The 19,403-nt window shown below is 37.7% G+C and overlaps 1 protein-coding gene across 1 annotated transcript in view; it reads left to right on the top strand.

Moving 5' to 3' along the window:
- Window positions 1–19,403, top strand: part of Cdh20 (cadherin 20) — a 216,481-nt gene that overhangs the window by 155,089 nt on the left and 41,989 nt on the right. Inside the window, exons 2-4 of the mRNA XM_010644855.1 lie at window positions 7,243–7,642; window positions 16,040–16,334; window positions 16,860–16,979. Coding sequence (XP_010643157.1) covers window positions 7,397–7,642; window positions 16,040–16,334; window positions 16,860–16,979 — 661 coding nt within the window. The 5' untranslated portion in view covers window positions 7,243–7,396. The remainder of the gene's footprint in view (window positions 1–7,242; window positions 7,643–16,039; window positions 16,335–16,859; window positions 16,980–19,403) is intronic.

Here is a 19,403-nt window from a genome sequence, read left to right as displayed (position 1 = left end):
TGATAGTAACTGGTTGCCTCCATAGATGGGTGGCTTTGGGTAGGCTGATGAGTTGTTGATTACAACGAGAAATGGCCTTTCTACTCACCTAATGACTGCCTAGAGGACATAGTGATGGATGGAACCTGTGTAGTAAATCACTTCCATTCAGAGACTGTATCACCTCTCAGCACACAAAACCACTAATGTACACCCCTTTCTAAAACAGATCCTTGATGGCACAGACAGACACAAGCATATACAATCTGATACACAAATAATGAAAGTTTTGATACAGAGACATAAAAAATATTTTCCTTATGGAATTCTACAATGAGGAATTCGTTTGAGAGCCATACATATTCAAATGTAGGGTCATCATATAAACTTTTCGCTCTAGTCTATAACTGTGATTACCTATGTCATTCCTGAGGGGTTTAGTAATCTATGCTGAAGTATTCTGACTCCTAAGTACAACAAATTTTCATTTCTCAAGAAAGCCCCTTGATGGAGAGTTGGAATAACACTGTGACCCTGAGCTGAATTCTGACTGTTGATGCACCTTATGGTGCACTGTCATGTTTCATTGTAATATGTAAGACCTCCTTAAAGTCTCTCTTTTCTTTTTTCTTTTAAATGCATTTCTGAGGCTCTTTCTCTAAGTGAAAGTGATAGCTTAAGAAGTTAGCTGCCTAAAGCCATGACACTACTATCTACATTTACCTCAGTAAAGGCACTAGGCCACATCAGAACGTTAAACACTCCACTTCCTGTAGGGAGCCACTAACAGAGTCAACTGGTTGCTTCTGCAGAGAAGTCATTTGAGCTTTTCACAGTAGTACTTCGAAAAGCTCAGGAAAACTAGAATAATGAAGAAAGAAATCAGAGAAAGACCATAAAAGCCCACTTCATTTCACGGAAAAAGCAGTAACCAACCATTCCTCCAAACTACATTTTAAATATCACAACAAATTTAAGTAACAAAATAAACAATCCACTGAGAGTGCATTTTATGTACAACTTTAATTCTTCCTACTGTGTTCATTACCAAGCTGTTTGCTTTCTTTAGGAAGGATTAGAGAGAGGAAACTTTTAAAAGACTCATTTAAAGAGAAGTCAATTTCTACTAAGGTATTCTTCATGTGGCATATGTAGCCTTCCAAAACAGATTTATATATAATACAAATGATCATATATCAGTATCTTCCTTTATAAGAATAACAATTACCCCCTGAAACATGTAATCTTTTCATATTCATGGCAAAAATATATGAATGTAAGAACTACATCATTTATAACGGCAACAAAGTCTTTGTAAATAGGGAGAGGTGAAGGGGCTGAAAGAAAGGCAGGGGAATGGGGAAAAAATAAGAACCAAGATATATCATGTAAAGGTAGAAATTCCCAACCATGAATGTCATCATATTGTATACCTAAAATGTAACAATAAACGTAATGAAAAAAGAGTATCATTTATAATTGCAAATTGGTTAGCACTTTTGATAGAACTGATTTTATTTGTATCAAAACAGCTCCAATAGTGTAACTATTATAAAACCCAGCTTTTACTTTCTAAAAAGTTAGGTAAGAGTGCTTTTCATTCTTTCCACCCTGAAGAAGCAGAAATAATGTTCTTTCCACCAAATGTCACCATCAAGTTCTTTAACACAAGACTTTACAGGCATAGCAGTCGTTGTTACTGACTTGAGAAGGCCCAGGAACCACCAGCTTTCACAGGATCACCAAGAGTTCTGCAGGTTCTAAAGACCCCAAAGCCACTTTTGTATGTGTTCAGTGAAAAGGAAGAAAATAAAAACTTTGCACTAGTTAGTAGGAGGCCTAAGTGGACAAGAGAAGGAGATGGAAGCTGAGACAATTGGACTACCTACAAAATATTCATCACAAAAGTTCCAATGAATGCTTTTTTTAATTGCACTCTTCAGATCACATCTATAGGTAAAGACAGGAGGTGTTAATTGGTGAGAATGCGTGTCTAATTTATATAGGAGAATATAAGAGGCACTGCTTAAAAATTCTTCAAAATTTTCTCAAATTTCACTCTGTTCATGAAATTTAGACAGTAAAAGCAGAATAAGGGACATCTGTATACCCCCAGATGTGTATATGCACATTTGGATCCAAACCAAGCTGCTAAAACTAACCAGGGAAAATAATTCATATGTATGGTTAGGAAAAATCTGCCTATGTGAAACTCAGACAGTAGAGGAAATATATTAAATAGAATACACACACATGCACACCTGTTCTACCTTTGCAAAATGAAATCATTGGAAGAATTTTCTCCAATATTAAAGAATTTTCTAGTCCTTCTTAAATTTCCTCAGGTAGAAAAACAAAATATAGTTATTATGGAATTAGGGTGAGCAGAATCCGCTACTCAACAGTGCTCAACACAGACGTAGAGATATGGATCTGTGGAATGACAGATACAAGGGCTGATCAAAATATACAGTGAATATTTTAAATTCTATTACAGTAAATGACACATTGCCATTGATCTGCCTCAAAATACTCTCTCATTTTAAATATGCTTATCTTACCTTTCTTGCCACTTTCTAAGCAGTTCTGGAAGTCCTTTTTTGTGAGTGTCTTTATAAGGTATGATCAAAAATATGGTGAATCCTCATGCCAAGTGCCATCCAATAGAAAGGCAGTCTCATAGAAACATTCTAGTGTGTCTGCCTCCACCTTATTCACCAGATCTGGGGCTGTGTGACTTCTGGCTCCTTCCCAAAGTGAGAATTCCATAAAAACTAAACATTTTGAATATATCTGATATCAACACAGCAGCAAGAATATAACTAAAGACTCTCAAGAAAGAGGATTTCCAAGAGTGCTTCAGAAAATGTCAAGATCAATGGGACAGGTGTGTTTGAATTGAGGGGCAGATATTTTGAGAGAATTAATGTCAATGTCTTTTTTACCATAATAAAATTTTTCTAATTTAAACATTCACTGTATATTTTGATTGGCCTGTCACCAAGAAGCCAATTCCTGATGCAGCAAAGAACCCAGCCCAAAACTTCCTTGGTCCTCGGTTCTTTGTGACCCTGATGAAAGAAGTCAGTGAAGACAAGTAAGCAGTCATGCAGAAGTATAGGTAGAGTTTATTATCAAATAGATTTAGAGTTACTCTTTCAAGAGAGAAGGCAAGCAGTACCACAAAGGCATCTGTACCATGTGAAAATCTAGGTACCTTTTGATGCAAACAAAAGTTACTCCTAAGGTTCATGTAACTATAGTGATTATGGTGCTTATCAACATTTTACTTACAAATTACTTTGGAATTAGAAAATGTCTCCTTATTCTTTTTAGATGGTGAGTGGTTCCTCAGGGGCTTTAATCATGTAAGAAACTTACAAAAGATAAGTTCTTAATTTAAACCAGGTCCCAGTTCAAGGCAGAAGGGTCTTTAAAAAACACTTCTTTTGCTGACATCATGGGGCTATAGTCTGTGGCAGCAAAGAATGTTGTATGCCTTATTCTGGAAGGAGATGGCGAGGTAGCCAGGTATCAGAAGGACACAACGTATGACCTTAAAATGTCATTGAGCTGTGTGGGATAGCTCTAAGTTTGAAACCTAATAAATGATTATAAACATGTTATACACTGAAGATTTTGTTTCATTATTTAATGGGCAATGCATGCTATTTTGGATGCCACACACACACACACACACACACACACACACACTTTGTCCATTAATCAGGTGCACTAATATTTAACTACCTACCTAACAAGCCCTGGTACCTATTATAAGACTATTCAGAATTTTGATCCCAAATGTGCCCATGAAATATGTTTCAGACTTAGCTCCACTATTTTCACACATGACCCATATAATTTATGTGACTACTCAAATATCAGCACCTTCATCATTAATAAAGCACTTCCATCAAAATTGTCCTATCAGGTCCTCATGATAGCCTTGAGAAGCAGATAAAATTATTGCGCCTGTTTAACAGATGAGGAAATTAAATATAAGAAGTCACTATCAGAGCTCTAAACACATTCTTGATAACAAAATAGAACGAGTCAGAGGCTAAGAAGATAGAACCAGGAACAAATCTGTCTCTGAGTGTATTGTTTTACAATCTACACACTATTCCCTATGGTTTACCAACCATAGTATTTTGAAAACAACTTTTTTGCTAGTGATGCCCTGCTAACTTGAGTCCTTGATTTTAGTTATAGAAATTGAAACTAAAGCGTAAATTTACAGAATAATGTTTTAACTGGAAAATTACATAGAAGATTGGAAAGGGATCCAGCTTAGAGACACACTGATACAGGGTTTCAGACTGGCCCACCCACAAAAGCAAGAGGCCAGATTTTAAAGATTAGCAGTGGACTGGGGTTCATTTGATATGATCATTATCTCAGTCCTGATATCAAAGTAATCTCAGTCCAAGTGTCATAGTTTTAGAATATTTTTGGCTGGGGAGAGAGTTTTGTTCCCAGGTGACTGAAAATTCAGGACAAACAGGTTCAAGGACAACTAGAGACATCTCAAGCATAGCTGAATGTCTCTGGAAATCATTTATCCTGGTGTCTTCAATCTTGAAGGAGGTGAGATTATGTAAACTCTGGGCTAATTAACTTTGTTTTGCTAATTTTTAGACAGACACTCCCTAAATGACATCTTAATGTGCAGCTGAGAAGAGATTTGACCCAAGTTTTAACAGCAACAAAGGATAAAAAATGAAAGTCAAATTTTATTCTGCTTTTAGTTATCATAGGCCCAAGTGAAGAGTTAAGGTTTGTAGCAAAAATGCCTAAGTTCCCTGCTGTCCTAGGAGAAAACACAAATCATGTTTTTAGTGGACAGCAAGTAAGGGCCTGGGATCCTTCCCCTCTCCCTATAGTGATCGTTGACTGTGTTATCGTTCTTACGCAAATAAAATGAGCTGTGTTTACTTACTTCAGAGCTAAGACAGTCCCAGTTTACTTTTTTGTGTGTATTCATTAAGTTTATTGGTACATTTTTAGGTATACATTATGATCACATTCATCATTGGGAGTTTGTACCTGTACATGGTATATCTTCATTGTTCTTTCCCCTTTCCCCTTATCTCCCTTCCACCCCTGCACCCCTCCCTATTTACAATAAAATTTTGTTTTTTCCTTCTTTCCTCATATTTTTTTTCTTTCCCTTCTTTCCTTTCCCCTACCACTCCCTCCCCCTCACCTGAGCTTATTTTTTAGGTTGTCTCTAGTTTGTACTGAAACCTTGAAGATTTTTCAAACACCTCACCAATTGTCTGAATTTTTCATGGTCTCTGGACCTAATCAGCACAGTTTTCAGATACTACATTTTCTTGAGCTAAAGTTTAAAACTACAAGCTTGTGGGAATCTAACCTATAGCTAATGATTAAGAAAGTTAAGAAAAATAAATCTTTGCTTTGTACAAGGTCCTCCAGCCACCTATCTGCAGCCTAATAACTAACTTTCTTCCTAACATGATAACTGTATCATTTTAATCTTCCTTCTAGGTCCCTAAAACAGTCTACCAGTTTTTCATCAATTTTTTTTTTCAGCTTTGAGTTTATTGGTACATTTTAGGGATACAGTACAGTTACATTTCATCAATCTTTTTAATCAATTCAGCTCAGTCAAAATTCCTTCTTCCAGAAAACCTCCCCTTAGACAGATCAGAAAAGCATGAGTTGGGTTGTGGTCCACCAATCCAAAAAAAGAGGGATAATTAATATTTGGTAACTCACCTCCCAGCTGCACCATTGTTCTTCATTAACAAACATGTCATCTAAGGTAGACCTGCCTTACTATTACTTTTTCTTAACAATCAATCTGCCTTTACAGCTAGAAATCTACAGAAACACAGTCTCTCATTCTCTTATGAAAATTCTACAGTCTCCAGCTTTCTCTTTTTTTTTAGTTTTCATTGACATTTTTCATACAGAAATGAAATGGCATATTGTATGAAATGATTTAAGATATTTTAAAAGTTCTTTTGCACACTTAAATAGTATTAGAGAGGAAGCTAAAGCCAGTTTTGATAACAGGTAGAAAGTAAGAACTGAGCTAGCATCAATGTATTCATCTTAAGCCACTTTCAGAAAAGGAAAAGCATTATTTAGTTGAACTGATCTGCGATCCCCAAAGTATACGCTTTTGTTCTAAATATGACAGCAGCTCTTCAAAATAATGTTGAAAAGGACTGGGGATTTAGCACAGTGGTTCTGCCGCATGCATCACCAAGTGCAAGGTCCTGAGTTTGATCCCCAGTACCAAAAAAAACAATATTGAAAATATTAATCCCACAGGAAACATTTTTATTTTGACCAAATGCCTGAGTGCTATGCCACCTCATTAAACCCAGCCAAATAAAGGAAGTAAAGGTTGACAAGGTCATAGTCCAGGAGTGAGGTCACCAACTAAATCTGTCTGCACAGCAACAAAAGAAGTTTGATGAAAAGGTATCACCAGGGAAGAAGTTAACATCCCTCTGCCTAAATGAATCCTTCAGGTTAGGAAGGGAATTTATCCAGATAGACTCTCTTAACTTATTCACAGAGGCATGTGACTAACAGCTCTTTAACGTCTATTGTGAAGGATATAATGATTAACTGGCCATTCATATCCTAGAGAAATCACATTAGCAGCCCTTATCAGCGCTTCAAAGCTGAAGCAGTAGAGTGTAAAACTTGAATTCGCAAGAGCTCAGAAAATGATTAAAGTTAGAAGTGATCCATGGCTGCTTATAAATGAAGTCCAAGATTCCTAGCATTATCAATAACAGTAGGCACAAGATAACTGTGAGCAGCAAAAAGAAAGTTGACTTGGCTATTTTTTAATAAGCTAAGAAAAGACAGTTGAGCTAATGGAAATACTAATTATTAGCTGTAAATTTTTGAAATGAATGCTATTTTTAAGAGTTTAGGAGTCATAAATATTCAAAAAGAATACTATTAATTTTCAAACCAATCAATAATACAGTATAATTCTCCAGTTAAGTTACCATTGAGAAGAAAGTTATTCACTACTTTACTTCCCACTAAATCTATATCTAAAGGTTTGGACTGATTATAGAAAGATATGTTGTCTACTTTGTATCAAAGCATTATTTATGACTGAATCATTTCTAAAGCAATAATCAGTTGACTATTTCATTGAGTAAAAAACAGTATTTCTTGAAAAAAACTGATGTTTCTTAAAAATTTGCTGTCAGTCCAAAGCAAAGAATTTAATGTCAACACACTGTGTTTTCCTTAACTTGACAGGAAGTAAACTTCAAGCAGATTGACTTGAATCCAGATCTTACTTGGAAAGCATAAGTGTCCAATAAACTGTGTGTTCTTATATTTTAATTTGGAAAATACTCAAGTTCCAGTGGCTTATCATCCTATACTTCACTTTCTGAAATCCTGCAATCCCATGTGGACTTCTGGTAGAATGAGCAATGCAAAGAGCTGGCTTGGACTTGGCATGTCCTTATACTTCTGGGGATTGATGGACCTTACAACCACCGTCCTTTCTGGCACCCCAACAGCTCAAGGCAAATTAGAAGCACTTCTGTCGGACAAGCCACAGTCACATCCACGAACCAAGAGGAGTTGGGTTTGGAACCAGTTTTTTGTTCTGGAAGAGTACACCGGGACTGACCCTTTGTATGTTGGCAAGGTAAGATGTACCCAGGAGAGAGATAAATTGTTGGGGATACCTGAGTTTGAAAGTGAATATGTATATGAGTTAAGAGGGAGTGCTCACCTACCCTGTGTCTGAAGACTAAGGAAAACTTTAGTGACATGTTATCTAAGGTCTACCTAAAATACAACTTTTGCTTTGTCAAATACAAGTCAGAGGGCCGGGATTTAGCTCAGTGGTTTGGTGGCCTGCCTTGCAAGCACAAGGACCCAAGTTCAATTCCTGGTACCAAAAAAAAAAAATACAAGTCAGAAAGACAAGATTCCTTACCTTAGCCACATCTCTGTTCTGAGTGGGAAAAGGTGCAACTTGAACTGGGTTTTGGAGGGAAAGTATTAGACCCTGCAAGAGCCATTCAAGTTCCAATGGAGGCAGCAGCAGTCTTCTGGAAATAAGAGGATGGAGAAAAGGGAAAAGGAGAAATTTTATCCTTTGTATTTTTTTTCACAAAGCATTTCCACAGGTATAACCTGAGACCTAAATTTAATGAAGAAAAAAGAACAAAACATTTTTCATTTCAGAATATCCTAGAATGTGTTTAAGGACAGTTTAAAATAATCAATATATTTATAAACAGTATACTCAAATTCCCTTGATTTGTCTATCATCATTTCATCTTTAAGCCTGGCTTTCTCCTGTGTTTATTTTATGTGGGTGTTAATCCGAGGCCATTTTATAAAAGCATCCAAGCAAGAGGGAATGGGAAACAAGGAATTAATTAGAAAATTAAAAATTCATTAAAATAACTTAAACAAAACTCAATTAAAAAATAATAACTTAAACACTTGTTTAGCACAAAGGGTGAGAGGATCTCTCTCATCTCAGATTCAAACATATGTGGTTCAAAGCCCAGACCTGACAGTTACTTCTCCCAGCTTCCTCCATTTGAGCCACTACTAAAGAGTTATCTATAGGAGCTCTTATTAGAGATCAAAACCAGGACCTCATGACTGCATGCAATGCATGCTAGAAAAGTACTCTACCACTGAGTTATATCTCCAGCCCTATTTCTTTTTTGAGATAGTGTCTTGCTCAATTAATTGCCCAGGCTGACTTTAATCTTGTGATCCTCCTGTCTCAGCCTTCTCAGTAGGTGGATTTATAGGCATGCACACTGTACTCTTTTTAATAGTTTCCTCACTCTGTACCCACCACTGTACCAACTGTGTTTTCACTACTGCTAAGAACCCCTCTCCTGCTCAATCCAATGACCTCACTTCATAGAACCCTCCAGTCACAGTATTGGACACTGCTGACCCATCACTCCTTCCTCGTCATGACCATCACAATCCCCTGTATTTTCACCTTTGATCTCCACCTTTTTTTGGTGGTCTTCTCTTCTAACCCATATCATTGAGGCATTTGTCCACTTCACCCTGGACTCTTCTACATCAACACTCATCCTGGGGGACTCACTACACCTATGCTTTTAAATACTATCTCTATACCAAAAAATGCAAAACCTCCATCTCTAGCTAAAACTACCCATCAGAGCTTCAAATTCATAATTCCTGCTACATATATGATAACTCCCCATTTATCACTCAGACCCTTCAAATATATCACACCCTAAAAGGAACTCTTGTTTTTTTCCTTACAAACCTAGTCTTCCCCAATCTTCCCTACATCAACATTGCTTTCACACAATCCCTCAAACTAAGTCCTAGGGATCACTTACTCTTCCCTTGCCTCCACATTCTCTCCATCTGCAAATTCTGTTAATCCTATGCCAAAATAAATTCAAAATCTGTCATCTCTCTCATCTCCACTTTCACTATTTTCTCCCTGCTGGGCAAATACCTAGCCTCTCAACCAATCTCCTCTTGTCTACTTATACTTCTTCCAACGTATTCCTCCACACATGAGCTTTTTTAAAAAGTAAATCCAATTACATCACTCCTCTACATGAGCCTGTTCAGTGTCTTCCCTTTGACTGTTTAACCCTCTAAATGCCTCCCCACAGATTAGTGACTCAGCCTTCCCTGTGGCATCCAACCATGTCCTATGCTAGTCTTTCCTTCATTCTTGTATTCCAGGGACATGACCTGGAAATTCCTATAACTTAATAAGTGCTTCCAGTATTGTAATGAAATGCTCTAACCCTGTCTTCTCCTATGATTGGCTGTTTTTCCTCCTTTAGCACTAATTTTGAATATAAGGTGGGACCCCCGTTAGATTCTCACCATTTTTTGTTTTATTCTAATCATAACATATGATATTTATTTTTTACATGTTCATTGTCTGAAGCCCTTAACTAGTCTAGACATTGCTCCTATTTAATCTCCAAGGTCTGACTTGGCACTTGGCACATAAATGATGCTTAAAAAGATTGTTAATGAATGATAAATTAAAAAATGATTAAGCTAATGCATCTAAAGAGCTTAGCACAGTACCTGGTCCACAGTGAGACTTATCATGGCCTTATAGGAGTAAATGGTAGCAGTAGTAGTATTTGTAGTCCATTAAAGGAACTTACCAACTCTGCAATGCACACCTAATGTAGCTGCAAATACCGTAGCCTCAAAATATGTGTTTCATTCTTTATTTTATTTGTCCTTCGTGTACAATCTGTCACTGTGTCTGTCAATACTTCCTTGCTCATTTCTTTCAGATTCATCTCTGCCATTCTGGGCTTCATCATTACCAACCATTATCTGTTCTTCATGATTAGATTAACTGAATAGGCACTGCCTGTCTCCCTGGGAAGAGGCTCCACCCATCCATCCTCCAGAGGGAAGGACATTTATCCTCTCAGAGCACTCTTTCCATTTCATAGCTGCTCTGATTAAGAAAGTTTAGCTCAAAACGCTTAGCAGAGCTCTTGGCATTCAGTTCAAGGACTTCCTCTTTCATCCAAATCTCTTACAATTCTTCAAATCAGGAACTATTCCAAGACAAATGGATCTCCTTTCAAGCCCTTCATAAATCATGCTCACACCACATTTGTCCTCAACCCAGACATATATTCCACGCTACTGTCCTGCCAAGGACATGCTCTCTCTCTTCTCATAAGCCACATTCAAATTCCTCAGTTCCAGTTTAAATGCCACTTCTGTCAGGAATACATCTTCCATCTACTCAGAATTCTAAAGACTTCTACACTCTTGATATTGGTAAAACATTTCTTGCAAATAGATTTAGATAGCCATTGCCAAAGTAAATTTAAGAAAAGAATTCATTTGTACAGTGTAATTGCTTTGTGTTCCTTTACAACTGAGGGCCCTCTTCTTTTCTCCATAGATTAGAAACAGAGATACTGTTCCCCACTCTTGTCTAATATAGAACTAGCATAGACCTGGCCACAGAAAAGTACAAAAAGACAAAGGTAGCTAGCATTGTAATGGACTACCACAGTACCACGTGTCAGTCAAATTCACATAAAGCAGATCACTTCATCACTGTAACAATGCTATGAGGCAAGTGTAATTAACTTAGGGAACAGGCTCAGAAAAGCTATGGTCACTGATCAAAGTTTCATTGAAGGGTCAGGTAAAGCCCTGATCAAAAAATATTCATCTCTAATACCAAAACCTTTACATTGCTCTTATGTGTCCAGTGACTTTAGATTTAGCCCTGAGGACACAAAAACAAGTAAGGTGCCATCAGAAATCTAACTGAGTCTGACAGCTTCCTGAATCCTTTATCATTGACCCTTGGGAATACTTAGCTATTATAGCACTCTCTAGGACTTACTATGAGTACTAACCCTTCCTAATTACCCTAAGCCAGGATACAGAACAGCTGCACACCCCCACAGTCAAATTAGTGCACCAGCAACCAGGTAAGGTTTCACTCTGTGCTGGTTTCATTACCTTCATACAAAGAAGACAGATATATATTCAAATACCCAAGCACTTTTCTCCTTTACTTTCTTTTGAAAGATAATTCATATATCTTTCTTTCTCTTTACCCCAGAGGCACTGAACTTATCACCTTGATATCTAGATGTCTGTGTAGAGACTGCCTGAATATTTGCTTATTTCAGAAAGTAGTATGATAACAATTATTAGCTGTAATTGGTATGACCTTATGAAATCCACAATGGGCTTTCCAGGGATAAGGTGGCTAGATTATATTGACGCACGTAAAGTAGTCTTTTCAGGGAACATGTGTTTGTGCATTAATCTGTGGGTCCAAGTCATGCTGAGGTTAACACATGAGCCCTGTCTAATCACAACTATAAGCATTTACTGCATTCCTAGAAAGTTGCAAGGCATTTTGAAGGAGACAAAAGGAAAAAAAGCCAACTTTCTTTTCAAAATCCTAAAACAACTGAGATTTTTGAGATCTGCAGCTACTTCCTATCATTCACTACTCCTTTGGCTGAAGAATTATTAGGACAAGTAAGATATTCACCTGTCTAGATTTTTTTTGGAAAAAAAAATATTTCCCCAAGATATACATATGTGCTGCCAACTTCACTCCACAAGCTCCTCACCTTCCTCTACATGGCTAGTGTTCAGCCTCTGTAGGTTGGATTAAATATAAATATAAAATACATTTTTATTAAACTGAAAATCTCCTGAGTGACTCAGAGAAAAGATACTAATGTCCTTTCTTTGCATTTACCCAACTAGATGTGTATTCAATAGCTGGTAAACATGACTCTTCCATGTGCATTACTGTGTTGGTTTCAAGCTCCTTAGTGGCTTTCCAATCTGTAATCACCTTTCCCTACACCATTCTGTGATCTGAAGCTGGTACTCTGCCCCAGCTGGCTCTTTTTCCACCTGGCTCCCCAAAGGTTCTGCCCTACAAATGTATCAGATAGAGGCCAGGAGGCTGGAGGGGGAAGAAGGAACTTGCTCCTTTTTCACACTCTTCTTTTGGAGGCTTTTTCACACTCTTCGCCCCATCACAACACCTCAGGAGCACCAGAACCACCAACGCCACCCCGTTTTCAAAGGCCCGATTCACAGATTTTCCGACTTTGAAGTAGGGGGCTCCTCTAATCTCCTAAGGCTCCAGTTCTGGGGGTGGGGGTTGGGCTCCCCTCCAACATTTAGATACCAGAAGCCCCAGCCCCTGGGGCTCTGTGACCCCTGCCAGAAAGGCCCTGGCTTTCTCCTGGAGTTCCTCTCTTGCCTCTTCAGTCAATAACCTCTTAAAATAACTGGTGAAGGTTTTGTTTCCTGACAAGATCCTGTGGAAGTGGATCTTGTCCCCCATCGTTGCTTTTCATCTCCCTTTTCATGAACCCTCCCCTGCTCTTGCTTCTCCATGGGAGTCCTTCTTCTCCACTTCTCTCTCTCTTGCAAAGGAGCAAGCATATACGCAGAAGCCAGGGGAAGATGTTTGCTCTTTTAAAATAAAGTTGCTAAATAATATGGTTCCACAAAATGCTTTAGCCCTGCCCCTAGACCATTATTTCAATTACTTCTAATGTGTACATATTACATATCAAAGCACACACCAAGATGAGGGTCCCATGGTCCCTACCTTCAAGAAATTCAGTCTAGAGAGTTTAAAAAAAATAACAGATCTCAGCCTCGGACCAAATTCCATTTGATGTCAGCCTTATCAACATCAAGAATGAGGGTCTCTTCTTCAGCAGCAGTGACTCCAGATTCTGTTACTTATCATGCACTCTCCAAGGGGAGAGCACTTATACTAGGCCTAGGTTGATTACAAGTGTATTTAGTTCTATACAGTTCACAGGCCAAAAAATTTTAAGTGATAAACAGACATCAACAAAGTCCTGGTTTTGTACTTTATGTCAGCTTCTATCCATTCCACCACTGCCACCACATACATACACATCGGATAATCTGTCATGCCCTAAATTAATTTATTTCAGTGTGAGTTCCATACCACGTCTTAAAATTCTCTCTCCCTCCCTGTCTCAAACACACACACACACACACACACACACACACACACACACACCTTTTTTTCACTAAGAAACATCATGAAATCTTTGTCCTAATCCTCTGCTCAGGAGCACAGTTCCAAATGGAATGAATTCTAATTTCTTTGTGCTCAGGTCCAGCTAAAATATCTTTCTTGTCTATACCATAACTGATGGGAACGTCTGCTTTTTTTGAACTGGCATAAATAGAAGATTTGGGTTGTAAAAGAAATATTGATTAAATATTATGTGTAGAATAAGGAAACAAATCTTTACATTCTATACATGATACTTTAAGAAAAAAATCCACAACTAATTTTTTTAGTCAATTTCATTCTCTTATTTCCCTTTTCTAGATAAGAGACAGCTGAGTTACTCTAGGCAGCTAAATTGTTGCCTGCATGACTTGGCCAGGAGTCAAGTTTGAGATTAGCTTAAAGCCAGCCACAACCTCTAAAGCCATCCCTGTCGCAGTATGATGTGAATGCATTTCCAGGTGTCTTGTTGGTGTCCATGAGCTTTAATCCTCAGAGTGGCACTGCCCTACCAATGCTTCAGGCAGTCTTTGGCAACCCTGGCCTTTGGGCCATGACAACAAAAAAAGCGTCCTCCGGGTAGTTTTTGTCTTTACTGCTATACTGCTGGAGGCTTGAAGGCATCAAAAAAGAGATGGGTATGTTAATACTCTTTTCTCTATGTAGGTATATCATCATTATAGTTGGCCCTATTTATAGTATTCTTAATTACGGGAAAATGTGCTTTATATATACTAATGTCTAATAATCCCAGTAACTTCAAAGTAAGTATTAAAGTTGTTATCCATTTATAAAATAAGGAAATTAAAGGTTATACACAGTAAATAATTTGTTAAGGGCACTTACTTTATAACTGGCATACATAGTGTTCGAGTCAGATATACAAGGGATAATTGAAAAATGCAGAGAATGTTCACATTTCAAAATTTTTTATTACAGTAAAAGATTTGTTGCCATTAATCCTCCTCAAAATATTCCCTCCACTTCAAACATACTTATTTCATCATTCTTGCCTCTTTCTGAGGCAGTTCTGGAAGTCCTCTTTTGTGAGTATCCTTATAGGGTATGATAAAAATGTGGCGAGTGACACTTCCAAGTACCACCCAAAGGAAAGGTAGGCTCATATAAACATTATGGTACGTCTTCATTCACCTTGTTCACCAGATCTGGCACCATCTGACCTCTGGCTCTTCCCCAGAGTCAAAATGACTATGGAAGGTATATGCTTTAAATTGATTCAAAATATCAAAACAGACACAATAGCACAACTAAAAAAACTCCTGAGAAAGGACTTCCAGGACTGTTGCAGAAAGTGGCACGAGCTATGGGGTGTTTTTTTTTTAAAGTGGGGCTTTCTGAAGGGTTTTCATGACAATGTTTTACTGTAATAAAAATTTTAAAATTTAAACATACAGCATATTTTATAATCACACCTCTTAACTCCCAACCCTAAGTTTAACCCTGCTTTGTTTTATAAATTAATCTCATGAACTTCAGTGCACTACACAAAAATGCTAACAATGTTGACAACAGCAGTTAGCTGTGCTGACTAAATTTAACTCATTTTTTTGTTGCCCTTTTGCAAAGGAACTGTTACGTACAAAGCAGTACAAAATTCTCGGGTTCTTGTCACCAATACACAACATCCACAATTATTAGTGCAGAAATTTGTTCCTAGGCCTTGAGACAAAAATAGCACTCCTGAGCTCCTCTGAAGAGACACTCAAAAATAATCTGGGAGGGATATAGTTTAATGAGCAGACAGAAAAATGCCCATAACTCAACCATTCTGCACACATATTTAAGTGATTCAATTATGAACCCAAGTGAGTCCCACCAAAAGGAGAGATGCACTGATATAAATAATGTAATGAGCACTTATATTCCATTTGACACTTGAAACATAAGTAAGCAGAGTCCTAACTGAATGAAACTACAAAATTAGGGTCGAAGATTGAAGAGTTCCGGGAGTCCCTGAATGTATTATTTCCTACATGATGGCAGCTGTCATCTTTTAATGAATCACTTCATTAGCTTTTCAATGAAGTTGAATTGCCATAAAAAGTTTTTGATATTCCAAAAATCAATTTATAGTAACATTTAAATAGTATTTCGGCTTGTCCTTTTTTTCTTATATGGAAAGACAAAGTTCCTCCATATTAGACTTGCTTTTTTTTTCAAGACTTGCTTTAATTCATACATTGGGATCTAAACTTTTCAAAATGTTTTCTATATTTCTAAAGGAGATGAATTTTAAAATAATGTTAAGTTCATGATACTGAAGATGATGTGGAAAAACTTTATTTGCTCTTCAAGCCAATCCTGTTCAAAGCATACTTCTTTGTTGACAAACCTTTTTAAACACTTGAGTGAAAAAAGGCCTTTCTGTGTGAAAGGAGGGCATAAGAAGTTTGCGCCAAAGTGAAAAATCAATTTATTCCTAACACCTGTTCATATCCATAATGAGACTTGGATGCTTTTTTCCTCCAGCTTCACTCAGATATGGACAGGGGAGATGGATCCATCAAATACATCCTCTCAGGAGAAGGTGCAGGCATCGTGTTTACCATCGATGACACCACTGGCGACATCCACGCCATCCAGAGACTTGATCGAGAGGAAAGAGCCCAGTATACTTTAAGGGCTCAAGCCCTGGATAGGAGGACAGGACGTCCAATGGAGCCAGAGTCAGAGTTCATTATCAAAATCCAAGACATCAATGACAATGAACCCAAATTCCTGGATGGACCTTATGTTGCCACTGTGCCAGAAATGTCACCAGTGGGTAAGGTGGTGATTCACTGATTTGCACAAATAGCACTTGCCCTATGGAAAATCCATAATATATGTATGCAGAAAAAGAGAATATGCAGGATAGCTCACAAATTTTAAAAGTAAACAAAAATGGTAAGTCATTTGGCAGGCAGGAAGCTATTTAGACAATGGAATTAGTCATAGCATTGTAAATGACAATAAGCCTTGTACTGTTTTCTGATTCTTTAAAAACAAGAGATAAATAATAGATAGATGGATATATAATAGTTGATTCATAAGAGAGAAGCATTTTGGTATTATCAAAGAGCAATGAAGCCCCCAAAGACTGTGCATCCTTTTCACAAAAAGAAAAAAACCCATAAATAATTATGACCCTATTAAACAGGTACAAGATAAGAGTTAAGGAAGCTTGACCTAAGACTCTCCCCAGGAAGCAAACGTAACAAGTGCAAATGCTTTAATATTGACCACTCATGATTGTATCTGACCATTAGCAATTGGACTTGAACAGGTTTCCACAACTTCTCTTCCTCAGGTACCTCTGTTATCCAGGTGACAGCCACAGATGCTGATGACCCGACCTATGGCAACAGTGCCCGGGTAGTGTACAGCATTCTCCAGGGTCAGCCATATTTTTCTGTGGACTCCAAAACAGGTATCTGATGCAAGAGTCAAGTCATGCTTTATTCCATAATCCTTTGTAACTGCTATTTATGACACACCCAACTCTACTTTCCAAGGACACTCCAGGAAGTGTATTAACTAGCAAGATTGTTAAAAGCATTAGGATTAAGACAGCAAAATAGCACTGCCTTGCAGGTGACAGCAGCACTATTGTATAGACAGTATACAGGTGCTTATTGGAGAGGCCAAGCCCTGTTTACACAGAAATATCTTCTCATTTGCCTCCAAGCCTCCAAAAACTCCTACAGTTATATTGGATCCCAGGCACCAAGGTCCTTTATAACTTCAAAAACCCAAGAGGATTGACCTGGACTCATTCTAGAACTAGAATCACAGATTTGGGAACTAGAAAGAACCTTTGGGGAAATCATCCAGCCTATCACCATCTACTTAACAAAAGTAGGAAACTGGGAAAGTAAAAACTACCAAAGTTCATCTGCTTGTAGATAAGTCCCATGATATGGGGTCTGATGTTCTTTTCCTGATCCACCCTGTACTAAGCAAAGCACAAGGCTAGATAGAATGAATGGCTGCTGGAGCAGATAGGCTGTGATGAAAGAGAAAAGAGAACATGGAATGCGGCCCCAAAAAAGGCAGACTCTGAGGGGAAGCTTAATAGGAAAGATGGCAGTGAGAACTGAATAGTTAAAGAGCAGTGTGACAGAAAAGCACAAACCAGTAGAAATTTGGGTGTTAGTTTTTTTCTGAAAGCTTTGACTGAAGAGTTCACGTTTTAATCTATGTAGGGTTCACTTTATTATGTTTGAGTTGAACAGACAATTGTTATATTATTATTTTATACTTGCTGCAGGCTTTTTCCTTTTTAAAATACTTCCATAAACATTGCCATATTTTAACCTCCCAATAATCTTGTGAAATAGCAAAATAAAAAGAAGTATTATTGTTCCCATTTTACATAGGGAAAAACAGAGACCTAAAAGAAACTTCACATAGGTTACGTCAATGGTGAATACCCAAAGTCACCTCTTTATTTAAGGAGAAAAATGCATTTCTATTATTAGCAACCTGACAGAATTTCTTTTCCCCAGAAGTCCTAATGATAGGTATTCAGAAAATTGTACCATAAAAGTAGAAAGTGAGGGAGTATAAATTAGCAGGAGGAAACAAGATTGTAGCTAGGGACTTCTATAAAACAGTAACTTCAACAATTCTTGTAATGGGAAAGGGAGAATGAAGGGGTGCCCACAGGAAGGAAAAAATATAGGAAGGAAGAGGGTAATGTGTCCTTTATTTATTTTTTTTTCAGCTTTAATTGAGTTTATTGGTACATTTTAGGGATACAGTACAGTTACATTCATTGTTGGGATCTTGTACCTCTACATGACAAGTCTTGATTCTCATTTTTTCCCCTTACCTCTGCCCTCCCTTCACCCCCTCCTCCCCTCCCCATCTACAAACACTTTATTTTCATCTTTTCATTCTCTCACATTTTTTTCTTTTCCCTTTTTATTCTTCCCCTACGTATCACACCTTCCCTACACCTTTAGCTCCTTTCCTCCCATTTCTAAATGTCAGTAATCTTATTAGAATCTTATGCATTGTTGCAGAATATTCACACCAGGGAAACTATTTGGTATTTACACATGTGGGACTTATTTATTTCACTTAGGAGTATATCTTCAATATGTATCCATTTTCCTATGAATGAATCTATTCTCTCGCTCTTTATGGCTGAGTAATATTCCATTTTATAGAAAAACCACAACTTCTTTATCCAGTTTCCAACGGATGGGCAAATAGGTTGTTTCCAAGATTTAGCTATTACAAACTGTGCCGCTATAAACATGGGTGCACATACTTCTCTGTGATATGATTCTTTTAGTTCTCTTGGAAAGATACCCAACAGAGGGATGGCTGGGTCAAATGGAACCTCCAGTCCAAGCTCTTTGAGGTATCTCCATATTGATTTCCATAGTGGTTGCACTAGTCTGCACTCCCACCAACAATGGAGGAGGGTTCCTTTCTCCCCACAACCCCGCCAACATTTGTTATTGTGTGATTTCTTGATAGCAGCCATTCTTTGTGGGGTGAGGTGGAATCTCAGTGTTGTTTTCATCTGCATCTCTCGAATGACCAGTGATGTGGAACATTTTTTCATATATTTTCTTGCTGCTTTTACTTCTTTGTCTGAGAAATGTCTGTTCATTTCGGATGCCCATTTTTGAATCGGGTCTTTATATTTGGGGGGACTGATTGTTTTGAGTTCTTTATATATCCTTGATAATAGTCCTTTGTCTGAGGAACAGCTGATAAAATTTTTTCCCACATTGTAGATTGTCTCTTAGTTCTGCTAATGGTTTCTTTTGAAGTACAGAAGCTTTTTAGTAAGATGAGATCCCAGTTGTTGATTCTATCTGCTAGTTCCCATGCTACT

Source organism: Fukomys damarensis, unplaced genomic scaffold (assembly GCF_012274545.1).
Source record: "Fukomys damarensis isolate Sample0158 unplaced genomic scaffold, DMR_v1.0_HiC HiC_scaffold_30, whole genome shotgun sequence".
Classification (NCBI taxonomy): Eukaryota; Metazoa; Chordata; class Mammalia; order Rodentia; family Bathyergidae; genus Fukomys; species Fukomys damarensis.
Note: the sequence above shows the minus strand (reverse complement) of the source record. Positions and strands in the feature narration are given on the sequence as shown.